Below are 22,065 nucleotides of genomic sequence, written 5' to 3'. Positions count from 1 at the left end.
TGGGGAGTGAGGTTTCTAAACATACATCCACAGAGCCTCGTTTCCTTGTGTTACACTAGGGGCATGTTTTGTTTCATTGCAAAGCGACGCTTGCTAAGACAGGCGAGGTCCATTTGAAATGATGGGCATGTCCAGCAATTCCCATTAGTTATCAGAACTGTTTATTATTAAGTGATTAACGTACACCCCTCGTAAGTGGTGACAGCAGGCGCAGCTACCGTTTTGTAGACATTTCCAGATTGAACGGCGACGCTGTATTAAAATCACATGGTCATTTGTGTATTTCTTCTGTTGTTGTAAATCACGAGTTATGTGGCCAAATCAGGTGCTTAAGTATTGTTAAAATACCTGAAGTGAGTGCTGTCGCAGCACATTTTCCTACCATTACACTCCAGCAACCAGGGTCATTTTTGTGCCTTGACAAACGTCATCTGGTAGCCTAGATATAATTACCGGCAGGGCCATTCTAGTCCACGGGCTGCTAGTTCCCAGCACCTGATGTATAATTTTCAGTAAAATTAACATGGATGGCAAATGTGGGAGAATCGAGAGTAACAAAAGAAAAATAGAGACAAGCACCGCGAGAACACATATTTGAACGTTGGACCTGAGAACTATGATACAGACGTGCTAATGACTGTGCTGACCATGCCAAAATCTAGATAGCAAAAAAAATATATATTTTTTTGTAAATAGTTTTACCACTAAATCCATCCATCAATTTTGTGAGCAGCTTTTCCTCACAAGTTTTGTGGAAGTGCTGGATGGAGCCTTTCCCAGTTATCTGTGGGAAGGAGGCAGGCCATCCTGATTTAGTTGCCAGCCAATTTCAGGACTGCTAAATCATTTTTTTTAATATTTTGTTCTCACCAGCTTCTTCTGTAAAAGCAACCCTGAACAGGTTAAACAGAATAGAAAATTGATGGATGGATGCTTATTTCTTGTACAGAAATTCACGTTTGTTCGAACAGTTAAAAGAACATTTGCATTTAATTCTTTAGGTATGCCCACTTGGATGGTGATCCTAAAGAGGTGTCTCCAGTTATTGATCAGTTCTTGGAATGTGTGTGGCAGCTGTCTCAGCAGTTTCCATGTGCCTTTGAGTTTAATGAGTGCTTCCTTATTGCTATACACACACACGTCTACTCCTGCCATTATGGGACTTTCCTGGGCAACTGTGAGAAGGAACGCAAGGATATGAGGTAAGAATACAATGAACATACTCCAGCAGGGTCAAGTACCAACTGGTATAGCTGAGGTTTCAGGTGGTGAAGGTCTCTAAACATAAGATGGCACACACAAAAATTAAAGGAACACAGAGGCTGAAATAATTATTTTCCATGTCACCATTTTCCCCACTTTTCTCAGTTTCCAAAGGTGCCATTGACGTGAAAATTTCACCAGATGCTGGGAACAATCCAAGTAACTCATACAAATGAAGAAAGTATAAAGAATTAGCCCAGAAATTAGTTTGTGTGCAATCATGTGAAATGGCACTAACTAGTACTAATTTAATGATTTTGTACAAAAGTCTTTTGTAATGACAGGTTCAAGACGCTTTTAGTATGTAGAAACAAGTGTCAGGTTTAAGCACCCTATGACATTTAAAGTAAAATTCTCAAGGAAGGAAGACAAGAGGAACTTTTGGCTCACAAGGAGAACGTGGAATGTTTCTCTTTCAGTCTCTAACCCGTTCTAATAAGATCTTCACGTCTCCACTTTTTTTTATTGATTAGCGTGGTTCGCATCACAACAAAGCAAATGTGACAAACAAAGCAACTGTGACAAAAATAGTCCATGTGAGTCTTTGCGATGTCTTCACCATCCTCTTGACCTCGTCAGTCTTTATGTTGTCTTCTGCATCACTGTCTGGTGTTTCCACGGCACCAAATGTAACTTGATTGCATCACATTGTTTAAGTACATGATAGCAAAGTTTCCATGGCACCCAATGGGCCTCTCGATTGCACCACATCACACAAGCAATGAAACATTAAAACACCAAGAAAGCAAATACGAGATAACTTTATATCCAATTAATCCAACAACTAGTTGCATGTATTGCTCTAGTGCAGGGGTGGCCAACCAGTCAGAGACCAAGAGCCATATTTTACTGTGTTATGGCAAAGAGCCACATCATATACCGTAATTTCTCGAGTATAATGCGTCCTGAAATATAACGTGCACCCCAAAGTTGACCTAAAAAAAAAAAAATCAGGAAAACCCTTCTACCAATGTACAATGCGTACCACCAATGTGCTGCTACCCATATGCTCAAAACATTGGGAATTATCTGTATTTTTCAAAAAACTGTCTGTACAACAATCATTAATAATCATCATTGTGCACGTGCTGATGTAGCCGTAATATAATCTCGGGACAGGCCACAGGACACGCTTGTCCCGGTCCCTGTAATTGTCAGAACAGAATCCCTTAACCAACTTAAATGCTCAATGATCGCATTACATTTTATTAATACAATTGGTAACACATACTATAGTCTTAAATAAATATTCCACACTGTTAGACTAAAACATTTTTTGCATTAAATATTTATGGCTAAAATGTTTGTGTTTAGTGGAGTCTGTCCTCTACATTACACATCCTTGGCCAAGACTTCAAAAGCAACATCTGGCTCATCTGCAATCTGAAAAATACCATCTAATACTAAATACTATGTGTGTGCGCCTTGCTATGCCACACTCTCTACATGTCTTTAAAACGCATGCATTGACTAAACCTTTGGCCATTGTCCATTGCAGTGGCGCCTCAGTTTTTCATCAGCAGAACGCATCATGGTGCTTGCTCTTTCAGAATGTTCAAATTTTTTTGTGCTGCTCTTTTTAACTCAAAGTTGTAAATGAAGAAGCTAAATGTTGCCCTTTACTTGCATTTGTTCCATGGTATGAGTGTGTACATGAACTATACTGTATGTTGGGCGAGGTCAATATTTGTGAATTTATTTTATGAGACTCACTGTGTCTTGTGGACTAAATAGTGGCATTCTGGTCACACTCAGTGCATTACTAAGCAACTTGGAGACATACCAAATGTGAGTTGAAGTTGCTCAGTAAAGTTTGTTTTTTTGCAAAGTGAAAGAGCTATTGCTCCCACGTTAGAATTGAATGGAGATCAATGCTAACTGTACCAAAGATGTGCAAGTGAGTAACTTCACTACACTGATCAATTAAAAAAATACATTCCAGTGTCCACAACTGAACTGCAATATAGGGAGGGATTACTGTATATAGCATTTATTCATAGCATTTGATTTTTTTTATCTGTTCAGACCTCAGTAGAGCTTGTCACAGTTTAATACATCTGCATTCTTCTTTTCATCTGCATATTTCATGGCAAGGACACAATACATTGTGTGACTGGAAATGCGCAGCAAAGACTTCCAAAAACAGAAATGATTCATTATGACTTAGCATATTTATGTACCCCTTGCTGAATTTTGTGCCACATGGCTTCAAATGCCTGACAAGTTAATTTGTGATATACAGTGCTTGTGAATGTATTCGACCCCCTTGAAGTTCTCAACCTTTCAACACATTTCAAACTTCAAACAAAGATATCAAATTTTATTTTTGTCAAGAATCAACACAATCGTGAAGTGGAACGAAATTTATTGGAAATTTGTGCTTATCACACTCACCAGGACTCACTGTTATTCCCCACGTGAGCGTTGAAATACCTCAGGAGAACAAGCTAGTCCCCAGTGGGAGCACTCTCCAGCACCCCTTTCAAGGACTCTAAACTGCCGTTTGTTGCATTAGCACAAAGGACCCAGACTTGTGAACCCGCCCGTCTACCAGGGTAAAACCCAGCATAGATGCAACAGGTTGGAGGGGCGTAAAGTATGCCCACACCTGCTCGGCGCTTCTCACCATGGGAAATTCCAGAGTGAAAAACACTTCAAGCCCTCTTAAGAAGACTGGTACCAGAGCCCAAGCTGTGTGGGCTTGACTATATATAATCGGAACTTCTCAACCATGCGCAGCAGCTTGACATCTTTCCCTGCCAAAGAGGTGACGTTCCATATCTGTAGAGCCAGCATCTGTAGCCGGGGATAGGCCCCATGAGGTGCAGTCGATCAAGTGTTCGCCTTTGAGCCTCATCTCCAAGCCTTGCTCCAGAACAGTTGGGGATGACCCAAATCTGTGCAAGGGAAACATAGCTCGTAGCTATATTTATCGTCATGAAGGATTTATGAGTCGTACTTTGTCTATATGCTGCACTGTTATAGCACAAGAGATGAATTATATTTCAGTTGAATTGATGCAAATAATTACCACTCAGCCTCAGTGTGTGTGTGTGTCTGTGTGTGTGTGTGCCCGCGTGCGTTAGGCTTCACGAGCGGAGTCATTCTGTGTGGCCTCAACTGTGGAACGAGAGAGTGGACTTTACCAATCCATTGTACAAGGCCGAGCAGAGTCAGTGTCAGGGTGTCCTGAAACCCAACACGACCCCCTACTGTTTTAAGTAAGTCACTGCACCATGTATTCTGTCCTAAGCTGTACAGAAAGTGAAATAAAATTTCTTGACTTATAATAATTATTATACAGGAATTTCATCTAGTTCATTTACAACCCGGATTCCACTGAAGTTGGGACTTCGTGTTAAATAAAAACAGAATACAATGATTTGCAAATCACGTTCAACCTATATTTGTATTGAATACACTATCAAAGGCAGGATATTTAATGTTCAAACAGATAAACTTTGTTTTTAGCAAATCATGAACTTAGAATTTTATGGCTACAACACATTCTAAAAAAGATGGGAAAGGATCATGCTTACCACCTTTTCTTTTAACAACATTCACATTTGGGAGCTGAAGACACTAATTTCTGAAGCTTTGTTGGTGGAATACTTTACCAGACTTGCTTGAAATTCAGATGTTCAGCAGTCTGGGGTTTTCGTTGTCATATTTTACACTCGATAATGCGGCACACATTTTCAATGGGAGACAGGTCTGGATTGTAGACAGGCAGGCCAGTCTCGGAGCTGCACCCTTTTACGACATAGCCATGCTGTTGTAACGTGCAGAATGCAGTTTGGCATAGTTTTGCTGAAATAAGCTGGGCCTTCCATCAAAAATACTTTGGTTGGATGACAACACGTTTCTCTAAAACTTGTACGGTAAGTCCCCTTTCAGCATTGATATTGCTTTCCCAGATGTGAAACTTACCCACGCCGTTGCCACTAATACGGCCCGTACCATCACAGATGATGATTTTTGGACTTTGTTTCCATAAGGGGTGGCCAACCAGTCAGAGATCAAGAGCCACATTTTTTACTGTGTAACGGCAAAGAGCCACATCATACACATGAAAGAGCCAAAGAACCACATCATACACCTGAACATAATTCCCCTCCTCACACACATACCATTGCTCAGCCAGATTTATTGGAAATATCACACACCACCTTAATAACAAAAATCGAGTCCTACAGAGTACCAAGACTACAGGCCAGTAATTTTAAAAAATTAAAACTGTATGTTCTTCCTCATACAGACAAACTCCATGTTCAACAAAGTCTTGTCTTGTATGTCACAACTCTCATCGAATGCAACACTAAAATACTCACGATTTGAGGTCTTGACTGCAATTGTGAATCAGTAGCCATGCTGATGTTCGATATTTTCTCTTCAAAAGTGTGGCGGGACAGTTAAGGTCTGATACCATTTGTTCAAAATTGTTGTTTTCAAGACAAGATTTCAGTGACATCACCAAGGCATTTTTTTTAAAAATTCCCCTTCATTGTATGGCTTTTGGCCCTTGCAATGTTCCAAGCCAGTTGACAGGTTATGGAAATTGTTGGTCAATGTTAGCATGGACTGAGGTGAAGTGAAAATTTGAAGTTGAAAAATGCTCAATAGACATCTGACACAAAAGACAGTGTCTGACACAAAATAGCTCTCCCGTTCTGGTAAAAATGCCCTGTGTTCATACACATATTTTCTTTTATCTGTGCATTTTGAGAGCAAAATTACCATTATTTTCTCTTATTTTCCTCTTTGGACATGAGATCCCCAATTTCCAAAATCAATTTGAAATGTGGAATCATGAGAACACAGAACACTTCCACTTTTCATCAGTCCATCTTAGATGAGCTCAGAAGCAGACCGCGTTTCTGGGGGTGTTGTTGATAAATGGCTTTTGCTTTAGACAGTTAAATTGCACTTAGGATGTAGCGCCGAACTGTATTTACTGACATTGGTTTTCTGAAGTGTTCCTGATCCCATATGGTGATAGCCTTGACACATTGTTAGTTTTTGATGTGGTGCTGCCTGAGAGACCAAAGGTCACAAGCATTCAATGTTGTTTCCGGCCTTGTCTCCTACATGCAATAATTTCTCCAGATTCTCTGGAACTTTTAATGATATGATGATATTATGGACCATAAATGATCAATTCCCTAAAATCCTTACAATTGTACATTGAGGAGCATTGTCCTTAAAGTTTTCGAATATATTCTCACACACTGATTTACAAAGAGGTGAAGCTTGCCACAGCTTTGCTTGTGAATCCAATTCAGGGAACCCTCAATCATGGCACCCACCTTTTCTCAATTACCGTAATTTCCGGCCTACAGAGCACACTTGATTATAAGCCTCACCCAGTACATTTGGAAAGGAAATACCATTTGGCACATAAATAAACTGCACCAAAAAATTGCAGGCTAATGATTGTTTGCTAAAAACAGTTTAGCAGTTTGAACATTAAATATCTTCTATTTGTAGTGCATTCAATTAAATATAAGTTGAACATGATTTGCAAATCATTGTAATCTGTTTTTGTTTAGCACAGCGTCCCGACTTCATTGGATTTGCAGTTGTATTAATTCAATAAAATATTCATGCACCCACTTTACTTTGGACTTTCTAAAAGATGGCTTTTGTGAAGTTGTATTGAGAATGGAATAGAACACAACAGAATGCAATTCATTGTGACTATACATCGTACAATAAGATAGGAGAGCTTCTCCTGTTTCGGTGCATAAAAAAGTGCTAGGTAAAAATATGTAAATTGGAATACCATAAAATGTATTGCACAAGATATCAGTATCCCGTCACATATTGATTAATTTTATACTGATTGTAATCATCCGTCCATCTATTTTCTTAGCTGCTTATCCTCACGAGGGTTGCAGGAGTCTATCCCAGCTGTCAATGGGCAGGAGGCAAGGGACACCCTGAACTGGTCGCCAGCCAATTCCTGTACTCACAATCACACATAGGGGCAATTTAGAGTGTCCAATTAAAGCCCAAGTGTCATCCCTATAAACATTCTAAAATAGATATTGTAATGAAAAATACATGTATCATTATTTACTTCAATGTCTATATGAAAAAATAAATGTGAGCGGAGAGAGCGTCATCCATGCACAAAGTTGCAGAAGTGTCATTCTACAATATCCAAGTGGTCGCCATATTGGCTGCGTCCTCCGTCCGGGACGTCACCCGGACATTTGCCAATGAAAACACGCGGTGCACCCTAACTATGGGAGACAAACACGCCCCTTCTGACATGGAAGCTCTTTTCGAAAAGGAGACCACACAACCGAGTGAAGTTACCGGGGCAATATTACACTATTGTTTCGAGCCCTCGGGGCAATATTACACTATTGTTTCAAGCCATATTCAGATGATATGCAATCACGGTCAAACCGCATCCCCGGTTTCACTTCCACTTCCGCGGCGGAGATGAGCCATCGCGGATGAGCCGGCCGGTGTAGCTTATGACAGAGCCGAGCCGTCCTGCTTTAGGGTGTGTTCACAGACGCCGCAGTACTGAGCAACAGATTCGAGCTGGGGCGCTTTATGTGCGCACGCGGCTAGTGAGGCATTCTCGGCTGGGTTCTTCAGAGCAGCCCCCGTCCCCAAAGCTTGACGCGCAACCTTTGCAGAAGCAGTGACCGCCGAACACGGTGCCTCAGCCGGTGTGGCTGATTTTTGGCGCTGTGTTGGCATATAATGAGCCGAGCCATGCTGCTTTTAGGGCAATGTTCAAAGCTGGAGCCCTTTAATGTTGCATGTGTGTGGGGTGGAAACCAGAGTGCCCGGTGAAAACCCACTTAGGAACAGATGAGAACATGCAAACTCCATGCAGGCGGAGCCGGGATCGAACCCTGGACCTCAGAACTGTTAGGCCAACACTTTATAGCTGACCCACTGTGCCGCTTGATTATAATCACTTCACTGGAAATTCAATTTACACTCAGTTCTATATTTCTTTGTACAACACACCAAATCACACACACGGTGTAATGCAAGGAGAGATGTCAGATTTCCAGTAAGCAGACCACCATCTCTATATGCCATTTTTACATTTTTTTCCGCAGCAAACCCATGGAACCCATGTCCTTTGGCTCCAAAGCCCGCATCCTAACAGATGATCAATTGCCATCTGTACTACTCCTCGCTTCTCTTTTTTCTAGAATGTGGAAGGGACTTTACAACCATGTGGAGCGGTCGACACCACCTTACCAGTCACCTGCAGATTTCCTGTCTACACTGAAGGAGGAGACCCAGCAGCTGGAGGAGGAACTGACCAATCACCAGGAGGTACCACCAGGAGGAAACGTTCACCACCACCTGGGCTCCAGACAAGGCATACAACGTACAGAACACTCATGACACCACTACAAATATTTCCATTAGTTCTACTTGGTGCAGTGAATCTCTGGAAGCTTTAGTCAGTTACACTAAAACAACTGTTTAGACAAGGGGTGGCCAACCCACAGTTCTGGAGCCGCATTCAGCTCTTTGTGTGTTTTCTTCAGGCTCTCGTGAAGGCATGAGAGGATATTGAAGTTGTTTTTTTTTTTTCAAATATGCGTGTGTGCACGCTTTGCTTTGAGTACATTACGATAGTTGAGGGCATTTCCTTGCATTTATTAGGGTATTTTCATGCACACTTTGCTTGAGTTTATTTCGGTTGTTACAGGTATTATGGCAACAAGCTCAGTGTGTGTGGCCGTGTGCGTCGACGTGTGAGTGAGACTGGACTCCGCAGTGGGAGGGTAAGAAGGGGGGGGGGGCACAATGGAAACCAGGGAAGAGTGCCTTTACTGTTGCCACCACCCACCTCAGCTGTGGAGCGAGAGAAGGGAGTTAACCCCAAGGAGGGCAACCTTGGCCCTGGAGAAGATATCTCCTCTGCGGCTCCCAACCACGGTCATGTAAACCGTAGCAGGAAAGGTTATTACAGTATTTTTGCAAAACTGGTATGCGCATTGAATAAAAATAGTGTGAGGTTTCCCGGTCGGATCGAGATCTTTGGAGAAAATAATTTTGTCAATTTTGCTCTCAAAATTAAAGGGAAAAATACACAAACAAAAAAGTGGATGAACACAAGGGTTTTTAATCAGAGTGGGAGAGCTCTTTTTTTTTTTTTTTTTTGAGCACAACGGCCAACCACTCTGCCTTTTGTGTCAGGTCTTTATTGCATTTCACAACTTCTAATCTTCACTTCAACTCACTCCACGATAACATCAACCTGGACTTTCCAAAAGAGACTGAACTTGGCAGTCACGAGTTTAGTCACTAAAAAATGAAATGGAAAATCAGATGGATTTACAAAAAAAAAAAAAAAAAATGAAGCACCCAGAGACTAGCACTTGCATTGTGTCAACTGGGTTGGAAAATTGCAAGGGCCCAAAAGCCATACAAAGAAGGGGAATTTATGTAGGTTTTTTTTTTTTTAATGTCTTGGCTACGTTGAAGAAATTTTGTCCTGAAAACAAAAATCTGAAACAAATGGTATCAGACCTTCAACTCTCTCGCCACACTAAACAGAGAATATCGGACATTAGCATAGCTAATGATTCACAGTTGCACTCAAACCTCCAATCATGAGAGTATATTAGTGTTGAGAGTTGTGACCTACAAAACAAGACTTGGTTGAATTGGTTGTTTGCCTGTGTGAGAAAAAGCACACAACAAAATCTTGGTACTCTGGAAGATTCGATTTTTCTCATGTTGTTGTGTGACATTTACAATAAATCTGACTGTGATTTTTCCATTTAGAAGCAGAATTCCGTCTTTTTAAAATGCATGAATAAAAAATATATATATATTTTCCGTTTTTCTGCAATACTCCAACTGTAACCCGTGCCAGAATCCACAGTCGTTAATTTTCCGATCCGATTTTTGTAAGCGAGGCGGGAAATTTGATACGCGCCTGTTAAATGGTTGAATGTGGAACACATTCGACCAATGGAAATGCTTGTTGTGTACGAGGCAGTTTATGGGGGCCATTTGCAAGTTTCCAAGTGAACACGATGGCGGTGCTAGAGAGGAAAGACACCTCGAGTGAAAGAAATTGATAGAGATGTCAAAAATAAGTTCCGATGGGATTGGATGGAACGAGAAATCGTCAATATCGTTGGAAAGAAGGAAGTTTACCACACTATTAAGCGATTTCATTCGCAAAAATCGATTGACTTGGTGAAGCATTGTGCATGTGGTGTCAGGATACTACTGACTATGGATCAAGAGATTTCAAGGCATCGGAAGTTCACGCAAAACAACAAAACACGTCAAACAACTGGAAGCAACAAAAACGAACCTTTCCAGAGCTGGTACATTCGGATGTCAACACAAGGCCAACAAACCTTCCCTTGTTTAAGTCCACTACTACCAGTATCGAGAGGCAAGATCCATTGAAACAATCAACCTCAGTTGCAGACAGGGTAGTCAATAATGAGGTGAGAGTTCAGAAGAAATTACTTGTAAAAATGTCTGTATTATTTACTGATAACAAAAATTGACGTTAATAATTGTCAAATTCATGCGTTTCAATCATTTACAAAAACAAGAAATTAAAATGTTTTTGAATGGCTACGATATACACACTATGAAAACACGCTTGCATGCCATGATGCAAATCTAAATTCAATTTAGTTTCACTTCTAGTAGTTTACTTAGTTGTATTTGAATTTGTAATTTTTTGGGGTCAAGGTATGCACCTAAATAATGAAGGATCATATTGTGTACATTTTGAATACAGAATAGCATTTGTTTTTAGATGTACTAGATATATTTCATTAATGATACAATTTACAAAACTTGCACTTTAAAATTGGTGATCATCCTTTGATCATGCTTGCCGCCCCCAGACCCCTGGCTATTTTTTAGTCTATCTTGACTATGGGCAACTCCAGAGTGGAATAGAGTCCAAACACTCTTGAGAGGACTGGTACCAGAGCCTGAGCCGTTTTTCGGCGGGATCCTAACTATACTGTAGCTAGTCAGAAAGTGTCAACCTCGCACACTAGCTCAGGTTTCTTCCCTGCCACGGAGGTGACATTCCACGTCCCTAGAGCAGGCATGCGATTTCACTGAGTAAAAAAAAAAAAAGAAAAATAGCCAGGGGTCTGGGGGCTGCAAGCATGATCAAAGGATGATCACCAATTTTAATGTACAAGTTTTAGAAATTGTATTATGAATAAAATATGTCTAGTACATCTATAAATAAATGGTATTCTGTTTTCAAAACGTACAATATGAAAGTTCATGATTTAGGTGCATACCTTTACTCCCAAAAAATTACAAATTCAACACAAGTAAACTACTAGAAGTGAAACTAAATTGAATTCAGATTTGCATCATGGCATGCAAGGGTGCTTTCATAACATGTATACCATATCCATTCAAAAACAGTTTCATTTCTTGTTTTGCTCAATGATTGAAACACATTCATTTGACAATTATTAACATCATATTTCATTATCAGTAAATGAGACGTTTTTACAAGTAATTGCTCTGAATTGTCACCTCGTTATTGACGACCCTGTCTGCAACTGGGGTTGGTTGTTTTGGTGAATCTTGCCTCTCAATACGGGAGTAGTGGAAGTAAACAAGGGATGAAGTCCGCAAGGTTTGTTGGCCTTGGGTTGACGTCCGAACGTGCCAACTATGGAAAATTTCATTTTCCTTGCTTCCAGTTGATTTAAGTGTTTTTGTCGTTTTGCGTGAAGTTCCAATCCCTATAAACCTCCTGATCCATAGTCAATAGTATCCTGACACCACGTGCACAATGCTTTACCAGGTCGATCGATTTTGCGAATGAAGTTGCTTAACAGAGTGGTAACTTCCTTCTTTCCAGCGGTATTGACGATTTCTTGTTCCATCCAATCCCATCAAATATCATTTTTGACATTTCTATCAATTTCTTTCACTCACGAAGCGTATTTCCTCTTCAGCACCGCCATTGTGTTCACTTGCAAGTGGGACCACTACCTGCGTGTTCCACATTTGACAAATCAACAGGCGCGTATCACATTTTCCGCTTCGGTTGCAAGTCGAATCGGAAAATGAACGAGTGTGGATTCTGGCAATTCATTGGCAATCAATATGAAAAGATTTAAAAAAGTCTTTAAAAAGACGGAATTCCATCTATAAACGTAAAAATCACGTCTGCTACAGCCAGCTTCTGTAGCCAGGAATCAGATTGGATCACCAAGGTTCCTGCCTTCAGCCACTGTCCAGCTAACATTGCACCCAACCCCGATGGCCCTTCTCATAGATGGTGAGCCCATGGGACAAGGGGCCCACGTTACCCTTTCGGATGTGCCTGGGCAGGTCCCATAGGTACAGGCCCAGCCACCAGGTGCTCTGCTTTAAGCCCTGCGTCCGGGAAAGGGAAACCTCACACCATTATGATTTGTCATCATAGGGGTCTTTTTGCTGTGCTTTGTCTGGTACGTCAATTTTCCCATTTATCAACTTTGTTTCACAAAACTGAAGGAAGTAGCTAAGAGATTTCACTGATGAATTTGTGATGAGTAAATAAAGAGGATTTCTCCCTGTTTTTTCTTATGCAGAGGATAACTGTTCTGACAGGGAAGCCAATAATGTGGGAGGAAGTTGTGGTTAAAAGAACTCAGCACATGCAGCAAAGACACTGGCCTGGACCGAACCACTATATACGCAATCCCATTCACCAACCCTGCACAGGACCACAGGAAGTTTGGACTGGCCATTCAGAATGCTAGGGTGAAGGACCCACCTTTCAGTCTGTCAGTCAGTCAGTCTAGGCCAGCCCCTTCAAGTCAAGCACCTCAACACAGATGACATCTCTATCAGCAGCGACCTGGTGTCAGACGTGGGTGACCTCAGCAACTGACAGTCCAGCGCTGGGGAAGAGGGCAAGGAGACGGAAAAGTTACACTTCACTACTGGCTAACTCATAACTTGGAAAAAAAAAATAGAAGACTACAAAACTACTATGTTAGCATTTTATGTTTCATCATATTTGAGACCAGAATGGCTTTATTTATATACAAAAAAGTTGCGTGCTGACTCACTATCATTTTAACTTATGTAATGCACTTTTAGTATGGGGCTGTAAAACATTTGATGTAAACAGACTGAAATATAGCATGACACAAACCTTTCTTACAATATGATTAGGAAGCTGCTGCTCCATTAATGGGTGAATCGGTAATCATGTTATAGTGAAGTCGTATAAGTTATAAGGGCCTTCTGTGGTGGGAAATAAGAGCCCGAAGTCAGACTTGCGTTTGGTTATCATAGTCTACATCTAAACAACACAGCAAGAGGTAAAATTAATGTCAAACATTTGTCATGTAGTTTTAACATTTGAAAGATATTGTGCTGGGAATTTGGTTGTATAGATGACAAATCAAGATATTTTACTGTCATGTAACCTGTAGGAATCACTGTCACTGAACTAGAAGGGATATGCTTATAAAACATGAAGTGTTATTTTGAATGCAAATACTTTGACGAAACATTGAACAGCATCAAAATATATTTACATCAACAGATGATCATAATCATGTCCCCCCATGTCATTTTGTGCAATATAATTTATTTGTTATCTCTTTGTACTGAGTAACATTCTCACATTGTACTGTGATTCAACACTTCAGTACATACTCTAAAGATTAACTCATCTTTAGCCTGTCTTCTGTTGTTTCCCCCATTTCCTGAATTCAGATTTCAGTTCTGTAAACCTGCTATCTGTACTGTTTTAATGGATGGATTTTTGTTTTCTTTTTGACTGACACAGGACATCTATCATTTAACTCCAAATGAGCATGCTGCTTAACTGCAGGTGGGTAGACAATTTAGAAAGTGCTGTTGTGCTCTCCAAACATATGCTGAGTAGCATTACAAAGCTGGTATAATAGTTGGACCAACTTGGAAGCAGTGTTTTATGTCCATGCTATCAGGAGCCAGAAGAGGCTATACAGTACTGTTCAGGCACACCTGATCTGTTGACCCTAATTTCCCAACATAACGTTTCAGATCAATAGTGTGAACCAAATACATACACTTGAAATTTTAGATGGTGAAACCTAAATGTGGTCCAGCAAAATTTCATATTGTGTAAAGTGAGGAATAGCTGCTCACTGCCATTTTCTTCTTACACATGGAGCCTGATGTGTATTTGTTCTGTATTAATACTAAATCAATAAAGGTTCTCTTCCAGGTGGCAACACTCTGGGTCTCACATGTTAAACTCAAATATAAAAGATGTTACATTCTGTTTAATGTAACAAAGTTAATATATATTGTTAATTCAAAACAGAAGTGATCTTAAGATATTTTACACATGAAGCAAGTCTAGAACTATGCTAAACACATTAAAAAATTAAGTGAACCCACAAAAGCAAGCAGTAAAGCAAGAAAAAAGAAAAACAAACTGACCCCACACAGTATACTTCTGATCAAGAATAATGTGTTAATTGGTTTCCAAAAATACTTATATATATATATATATATATATATATATTCCCCCCCCCCCCCCCATCATGTCATACCATATGATACTAAACATCAGTTGTCTACATGTTGAACCAGCCGTCACCAACGTGGTTCCCGAGCGAATGGTAGCCCGCGAGGACCATATAAGGCGCCCGCGAGGTATGTTATAAAAATACCATAGGCCACAAATTGTTACTTTTATTTGTGCTTTAAATTCTGAATCTGACTTGCTTATGTGAATTAAAAATTTTAAATACCTGTAATGTCATTTACTACAATAAATTAAAACAAAAATATTTTATGTACATGTAATGAACTGAGTCTGAAATTTTCAGCGAACAGGTAACGTAGCCCTTCATACGATCAGTGCTCACGAAGTAGCCCTCAGCCTCAAAAAAGTTGCTGACCCCTGTGTTGAACTGCAGCCTATCTGCTATTGGTCCAAAACACAAACAGTAGTTGGGACTCCTGGAGTCTGTTACCTTTCACAGCTTTTGTTGTGACACTTATAAAGCAAAATGTTTTGGCTCACAGTTACTCATTGTGGAACTTCCAAATGAAAAATACTTCAGCCCACTTTGTTTGGACATAAATGATGGGATTATTAGATGAAGGCTGAGGAGTGGGTGAGGATGGTGAATCAATTTTACAATGGCTTCATGAAATGGAAAAAGCAATTTATTTTCTAGTGTAATTTCGCTATGACGTCAAGATGTTAATAACTGATAGACAATTATTCCTTATTAGGTTCCACATTCAATATATTCATCATTCTTAAAGGAGTAGCTATATAGTCAAGAATCTTGAACCAACAAGATTTTTCCGATAATAGCCATATTTCAAAAATACTTACATGTGAACACAAGGCAGTTCAAATGGTCCATCAAAAAAAATTATAATAATAATAATATCATTCGCAACCCTGAAGTTAGAACCTCCATAACCTTCACATGCTCTCAATTGAGTCTCTTTTCTATCCTTAACATGCAGTAGATGTTGCGGAAATTTTCATGAGAAGAAAAGCTGCTGGCAAAGTTTTTGTGTTTCATCTGGACAAGTGACTTCATGGCCAATGGTGCGTGGGTCACAGTAGATCTCATAGTCATTTCCTCCCTAGCACACAGCACACATAAATGGAATGTAAATTAATGCAATTATTTACTGTCAACGTATGTATCTGTATTACAGTGAAAAAGAGAGTTAAAGTAACTGTTCTGTCAGTTGATTTACAGTGCCCCCCCACCCCTTAAATTTTCTACTTACAACCACAATTTTTTTAAGTAGGGGCCACTGATTTGCAAATATTGTAACCTTAAAACTCAAAAGGTGTGTGAACATCAAATAGAATACAAGCAGAATACTCACAGGTTTAGTCTTGTCCCCAAAGAAGTGAATAGTTGAGTAGTTATCCTTCTCAATGATCCCAAGGCAGTATCTTTTATCCCAGCCATCAGGGAAGACATCAAAGCTGATCTGCCCTCCTGCAGAGAAAACATTAAAAAACACAATTGTACTTTGAATGGAGATGACTCATCCATCTGGTAATTTTCTGTAACTCTTCTCACATGCTCAACCCTATCTGTGGGCATGAGGCGGGGTACACCCTGAACTGGACGCCAGCCAATCACAGGGCACAGAAAATCAATTATTTGCACTCACATTCACGTCCATGCAATTTACTCACCAATTGAAAACGACAACCCTTTTCCTTTGAACTGCTCCTTTAAAACAGACACAAACTTCTCCCGGATGCTTTCTCTCTGTTGGGGCCAGAAAAAAAACAAAAGGTGAAGATTGTCTTTTTTCCATCCATCTTCTACCACTTATCAGAGGTCGAGTTGCAGGGGCAGTAGCTTGAGTAGAGACATCCAAACTTCCCTCTGCCCAGCCACTTTCTCCAGCTCTCACGGGGGCGATCCCAAGACGTCCCCAGGCTTGCCAAGAGATGTAGTCTCTCCGTGACCTGGGGCTTTCCTGAGGTCTCCTTCCAATGGAAGGTTCCCAGAACAACTTACCAGCGAGATGTCCGGGAGCCATCCGAATAGGATGCCCCAGCAACCTCATCTGCCTCTTCTCAATGTGGAGGAGCAGCAACTCTAAGATCTTCTTAGTTGACCGAGCTTCTTACCCTAATCTCTAAGGGAGAGCCCAGACACCCTGCGGAGGAAACTAATTTTGGTCATTTGTATCTGGGATCTTGATCTTTCGGTCACAACCCACAACCTATGACCAAAGGTGAGGGTAACCCCACCTTCCCAGAGACATGGGTTAAATCCTGCTGAAGGTTGGGCCTGCAACGTCAGACAGGCATCTTCGCCCACCATCTGAGCCAACTCACCACCAAGTGATGAGCAGTTTTAACCCCACTCCTCTCTTCTCCTGACTATCCAAGACATGTGGCCGAAGGTCTGATGACACGACCACAAAGCCTATCATCGAGCTGCAACCTAAGGTGTCCTGGTGCAGAGTCCATGTGTGGACACCCTTATGCTTGAACACGGTGTTCATTATGGACAATCCGCGATGAGCACATAAATCCAATAACAGAACATCAGTCGGGTTCTGATGGGGGGTCCGTTGCCCCCAATCACTCCCTTCCTGGTCTCAGTGTTATTGACCACGTGAACATTGAAGTCCACCAGGAGAATGATGGAGTCTCTGGTGGCAGCACTCTCCAACACCCCTCGGTGTATTCCAAAATGGGTGGGTACTCTGAACTTCCGCTTGGTGCATACAAAACAAACAACAGTCAGGAGCCGTCCAGAGGCTACCCTCTCATCCACTGCGGTGAACCCCAACATAGAGGCACTGAACTAGGCGTGAATAAGTATGCCCACACCTGCTCGGCGCCTCTCACCATGGGCAACTCCAGAGTGGAAGAGAGTCCAACCCCTCTCAAGAGGACCTGTACAAGAGCCCAAGCCCTGTGTGGAGAAGAGCCCCACTATATCTAGTCGGAACTTCTCAATGTCAGACACCAGCTTAGGCACCTTCCATGCCGTGGAGGTGACTTTCTACATCCCTAGAGCCAGCTTCTGTACCCTGGGATCAAATGGTCCCTGCCTTGGGTCACCGCCAAGCTCACACTGCATCCCACCTTTAAAGCCCCTCCCACATTTGGTGAGCCCATGGAAAGGGGGACCAACGTTACCCTTTCGGGCTGTGCCTGGCCTGGCCCCATGGGTGTAAGCTTGGCCACCAGGCGCTTGCATTTGAGCTCCCCCTCCAGGCCTGGCTCCAGAGGCGGTCCCCTTTGACCAATGTCATGGCAATGGAAACGTTTATCCTGTATCCTTTTAGCCATGCTTTGTGTGGTCCCTGACCTCGGACCTGTTTGCCATGGGTGACCATACTAGGGACGTGAAGCCCCTGCCAACTTACCTCTTAGGATCCTTGGGACACACACACACCCCTCCACCACAAAAAGGTGATGGCTTTCAGGAAGGGTCTTTTCCTCTTGCATTTTTAGTAAAATCAGAGGATGTTACTGCTAGTTTTTGTCGAACCTAAGTGTAACTTTTGGGAGGATGTGTGATACAGAATACTATACCAAATACAAACTTTTATATCTAGATGTTGAATTGGAGATATAAAAATGAAAAGATAGACCATTATTTATTTGAAAATGAGGCATTATGACCCTATTCTGAATACTGAAACTTGTATAACACTGAGTACATCTCCATGAACAAGTAGATCACATTCATTGCTCAATGGTGGAATTTATGGCTTCCTTGCAATACACATATTGTGTGCCTATTCTCCAGGCCCATGGTAAAAAGAGATTATGGAGATGTCATGTCCCTGCCTACCAGTCCTCGGTGGGCGTGGCCATCTGATTAGGAGACGCACACCTGCGTCTCATACAATCTAATGAACCCGTGTATATATAGGACCCCGGGGACGACTCGTTCTCTGCCAGATCGTCGCATCTCATGCCCCATTCCAGCACTCCCGTATATCCGATTGTGAATCAGTGTGTAGCGACCTCCGCCTGTTCTCCGACCGACCCCGTAATCCTGACTCCCTTGACACTTCTGCCTTCTTTGATTGATCTCCTGTGTACTGACCCTCGCCTGTCCCCTGACCACCCTTGTAAGCCTGCCACTACTAGTACTTCTGCTCTCTTGGATTTACCTGCTGGTAACCGACCTCAGCACAAATAAAGACCTCCTCTGTACTGCCTGCTTGCCTCTTGAGTCATGCATTTGGGTCCGCCCTCGAGCCTCCCTCGTGACAGGAGATAATACAAAAATGTGAAGTTTGCTGTCCCTTAAATTGTTCAAAGTTCTTGTGATCAAAAGTTTGGATTATTATAACACTGATGGCAAATCTTCAGATTATCCAGTTGCACCAGAATGCTGCAGTCTAGCTGTTGATTAGAAATAGGAGTAGAGCTAATTAAATGAATTTTTAGTTGAGTGTGTGGCAATAAATTTATAAATCCAAGCCATTTGAATTATCCTCAGAATGAGTGCATTGGGTGCTACCTGGTCGAGCTCATAGAACTCTTTGCGTTCTTCCACAGTACAGCTTCGTCCAATTGGGGAGATGTTCAACATGCCGTTACGAAATTCAATGAATGTACCTCTGCCAGGGGAAAAAAAAACCCTGAATAAAATAACATCGTAAATCCCTTCAGACCCAATAGTCCCAATTAATATTCAACCCTTTGAAATGAGACGTAGAAATAAATGACAATGACAACTATGGCGAAATGATCATACCTCTTCTTGGGAAGTTTGATCTTGGACATGTAGTTGAGACAGAAATTAATAAACTCTTGCAGTAGCTCTTCTCCCATGTGGGCCTGGATGGACTGATGACAAGCAACAGATAATGCAACACATTGATAATCACGACACCTCACCATCAACAGCCAGTGGGCTTAAGAGCCTGGTTGAGAGCAATGTCTTACCTGAATAGATATTAACTGTCCCTCCTTATAGGCCACAAGACCGTTCTCTGCAAATACATAGTCTACTTTTTGGATTACTGCAGACACAGGCAGGGTGAGAGGCAATACCACAATTACGTACAGTAGAGGCAGAGTACAATCCCTTGCAAAACTTTTCATCCCACTGTAGCATTGTTTTTTTCTGTTTAGCTGTTAAGGATGGCTTTGGTTTAGCTTTTCTTGATGAAAATACCACTTTCTTTAGCTGCTTTTCTTTTCAGTTCAGTCACAGACGTTGATTCCAGTTTGTCCATTTGTATCTCATTGGTTTTGTTATGTATATATTTTATTTTCAAGAGATATTGCTTTACGTTTTTTTCTTAATCATGACACTTCTTGGTCTTCCTTGGTCTATGAGGATGATTCATTAATACAACCTTCCCATTTAGTTTGTACTTGGTCCAGATTTTAGACACTGCTAACTGGAAACAACCAACATATTTTACAACATTCTGTGATCTTTTACCTTCAAGAATTTCTAATTCTCTCCTTTGTTTCAAGTGACAAGGAGCCATGATTCATGTCAAACCACTTGGTGCAAAAGCTTTCAGTGGAAGCACTCAAAGGCTTTGAATATGTTAGCGCTCTTAATTAACTGCTAACTAATTTTACCTTGTTTTCAAACTGAAAACTACAAAGAGATTCCATATTTTTTCATCAGAATTAAACAATTCCATATTTTCTCCTACTTGTTCTAAAAAAAAACTTTTAAAAAACTTAATTTTCTTTCTTGCTTTTTTGTGTTGTTCTTCGTAAGGTTGTAATTTTATTAAGAATTGTTTTGTGGAACATGAGCAATATGCCGTTTTTCCCAAAAATTACAACAAATGATCGACCTCCAGAAGAGGTGATTCCATAACTTTAACCATAAATTGTATGAGACATAAATCTGATCTCAGTATGATGGATTACAATGCCACACAGCTGCAGATGAAACTAAAATAAAATACACACTGGGCATTTTCATTGTTCTCAAGGCAGTCTCCATGATGCAGTTCTTAAACTGTATCTAATTCAATTGTGCAAGTAGTAATAATATTTTTGCCAGTTGGTTTTTGTTTGAAAGACACAATTTAGATTTTTTTTTTTTTAAAGGTAGGCCTGCGTCTCCCACCATCATCTCCCAGTTGTTCTTTGATTTTGCAGAGGTCTGACCCCCCGACCACACCAACACGAACACGAGTCTTCAACTTCTCAATAAACATGGACATTTCCGTTGTCACAGGCTGAAAGCACACAAGCATATGTTAATGGCAGCAATAAAACTAAATGCCTATGGCACAGAACTCTTTATGTACATAGTGTTCATAAATACTTATAAAGGTCATAATTTTCACTGAAACGTCATGATAGTTTTCATCATCTCTTCCAACTCCTTCCGTCAGGTAGGCGCTACCGATCATTTCCATGAAATCTGAATTGCGGCTCGAAAGAGGTGGTCTGCCTGTAACTTGGAGATAGTTTTGGCTCGAACCACATTTAGACCTGTTCTTGGTCTCCGTGAATGATTGAATGGTTCGTGTTTAATGTCCTGCTAAACAGTATATGCGAACAGTATCTACGTGTTGCAGGATTCATTTCTACAGCGGTTGTTTTGTCTTTTCTTTCACATAGTGCTTCACAGCGTATTTTGGGGAAACGTTAACATCATGTCACGGAAATCGGGTTTTAGGTAAATGCAAGGTTTCTTGTTAGTCACGGTGTTATGTTATATGTCTTTCCTTTGCACTTAGCCTTTTTTTTTAATTAAAAATCCTTCATGTTACCAGAACTGGAAAAAATGTCAAGCTCACACGACCAGTTTTAATTCTACATGCCAAACTTTGAGAACACCCCGCCAACCTGTAAACCATGTCCTCCACACGTTTTGGGAGTACCAAGATGGCAACCAACTGGCTTCAAACGATCGACACAACGCTAGATATGTATGCGTTTTCCAGTCTTTTTTTTTTTTCAGGTCAGTGTGCCTCACTAGGAAGCCCACAGTGGAGTACGCTCCGGCTCTCCACTTATCATGTGATACGTTTTGTCTGTGTTTTAAACAAGCACTCACGCACGCACATTTACTCCACCTGTCTCGCAGCTGTCAGGGTTCCGTCAACATCAAATAAGCAAATCGTGTTGGCGTCCACAGAGAATTCAGTCATCTTGTTTGACTTTCTACAGTTTCCCCGCTAGATGATCGCGATGTGTGTTCTTTTCTGGTTATTCTTCAGCAGTATCACAAGTCATTCGCCGCCGCTATCATTCTTTTTTTTTCCGCTTGATTTCAACAGCAGTTGGCCAACACTGCACAAATGTATTACTGCCACCTACCGGATTGGAGAAGGGATCAGCAGATAAATTGACAATTGCGAGAGAAA

General features: G+C 41.1%; 2 protein-coding genes across 16 annotated transcripts in view; one reads left to right on the top strand and one right to left on the bottom strand.

Annotated features, from left to right (window-relative positions):
- Positions 1-14,683, top strand: part of mtmr7b (myotubularin related protein 7b) — a 47,840-nt gene extending 33,157 nt beyond the window's left edge. For 2 of the 12 annotated variants that reach the window (XM_061830082.1, XM_061830083.1), the window contains 4 exons: positions 1,002-1,202; positions 4,350-4,484; positions 8,448-8,574; positions 12,837-14,677. In XM_061830082.1, coding sequence (XP_061686066.1) covers positions 1,002-1,202; positions 4,350-4,484; positions 8,448-8,574; positions 12,837-13,007 — 634 coding nt within the window. In that variant the 3' untranslated portion in view covers positions 13,008-14,677. Of the gene's footprint in view, positions 1-1,001; positions 1,203-4,349; positions 4,485-8,447; positions 8,630-12,538 lie in introns of all 12 variants that reach the window. The other 10 variants (XR_009796421.1, XM_061830076.1, XM_061830081.1 and 7 more) reach the window with 10 other exon arrangements.
- A 722-nt stretch (positions 14,684-15,405) lies between these two features.
- pmm2 (phosphomannomutase 2) lies at positions 15,406-22,008 on the bottom strand. Of its 4 annotated transcripts, none has more exons than XM_061829749.1 (8): positions 21,764-22,008; positions 20,817-20,928; positions 19,664-19,740; positions 19,473-19,564; positions 19,236-19,335; positions 16,430-16,505; positions 16,111-16,226; positions 15,406-15,858 (listed from the first exon to the last, which is right to left on the bottom strand). In XM_061829749.1, exons 2-8 carry the CDS (start codon positions 20,911-20,913, stop codon positions 15,754-15,756), a joined length of 663 nt encoding a protein of 220 aa, XP_061685733.1. In that variant the 5' UTR covers positions 20,914-20,928; positions 21,764-22,008; the 3' UTR covers positions 15,406-15,753. The 4 variants fall into 4 exon arrangements, with proteins under 4 accessions (XP_061685733.1, XP_061685734.1, XP_061685731.1 ...); XM_061829750.1 differs by having other exon boundaries at positions 19,664-19,710; XM_061829747.1 differs by having other exon boundaries at positions 21,775-22,008.
- Positions 22,009-22,065: the final 57 nt, after the last annotated feature.

Source organism: Syngnathoides biaculeatus, chromosome 9 (assembly GCF_019802595.1).
Source record: "Syngnathoides biaculeatus isolate LvHL_M chromosome 9, ASM1980259v1, whole genome shotgun sequence".
NCBI classification, from domain to species: domain Eukaryota; kingdom Metazoa; phylum Chordata; class Actinopteri; order Syngnathiformes; family Syngnathidae; genus Syngnathoides; species Syngnathoides biaculeatus.
The sequence above is the reverse complement of the archived record's forward strand: the minus strand, read 5'-3'. Positions and strand labels throughout refer to the sequence as shown.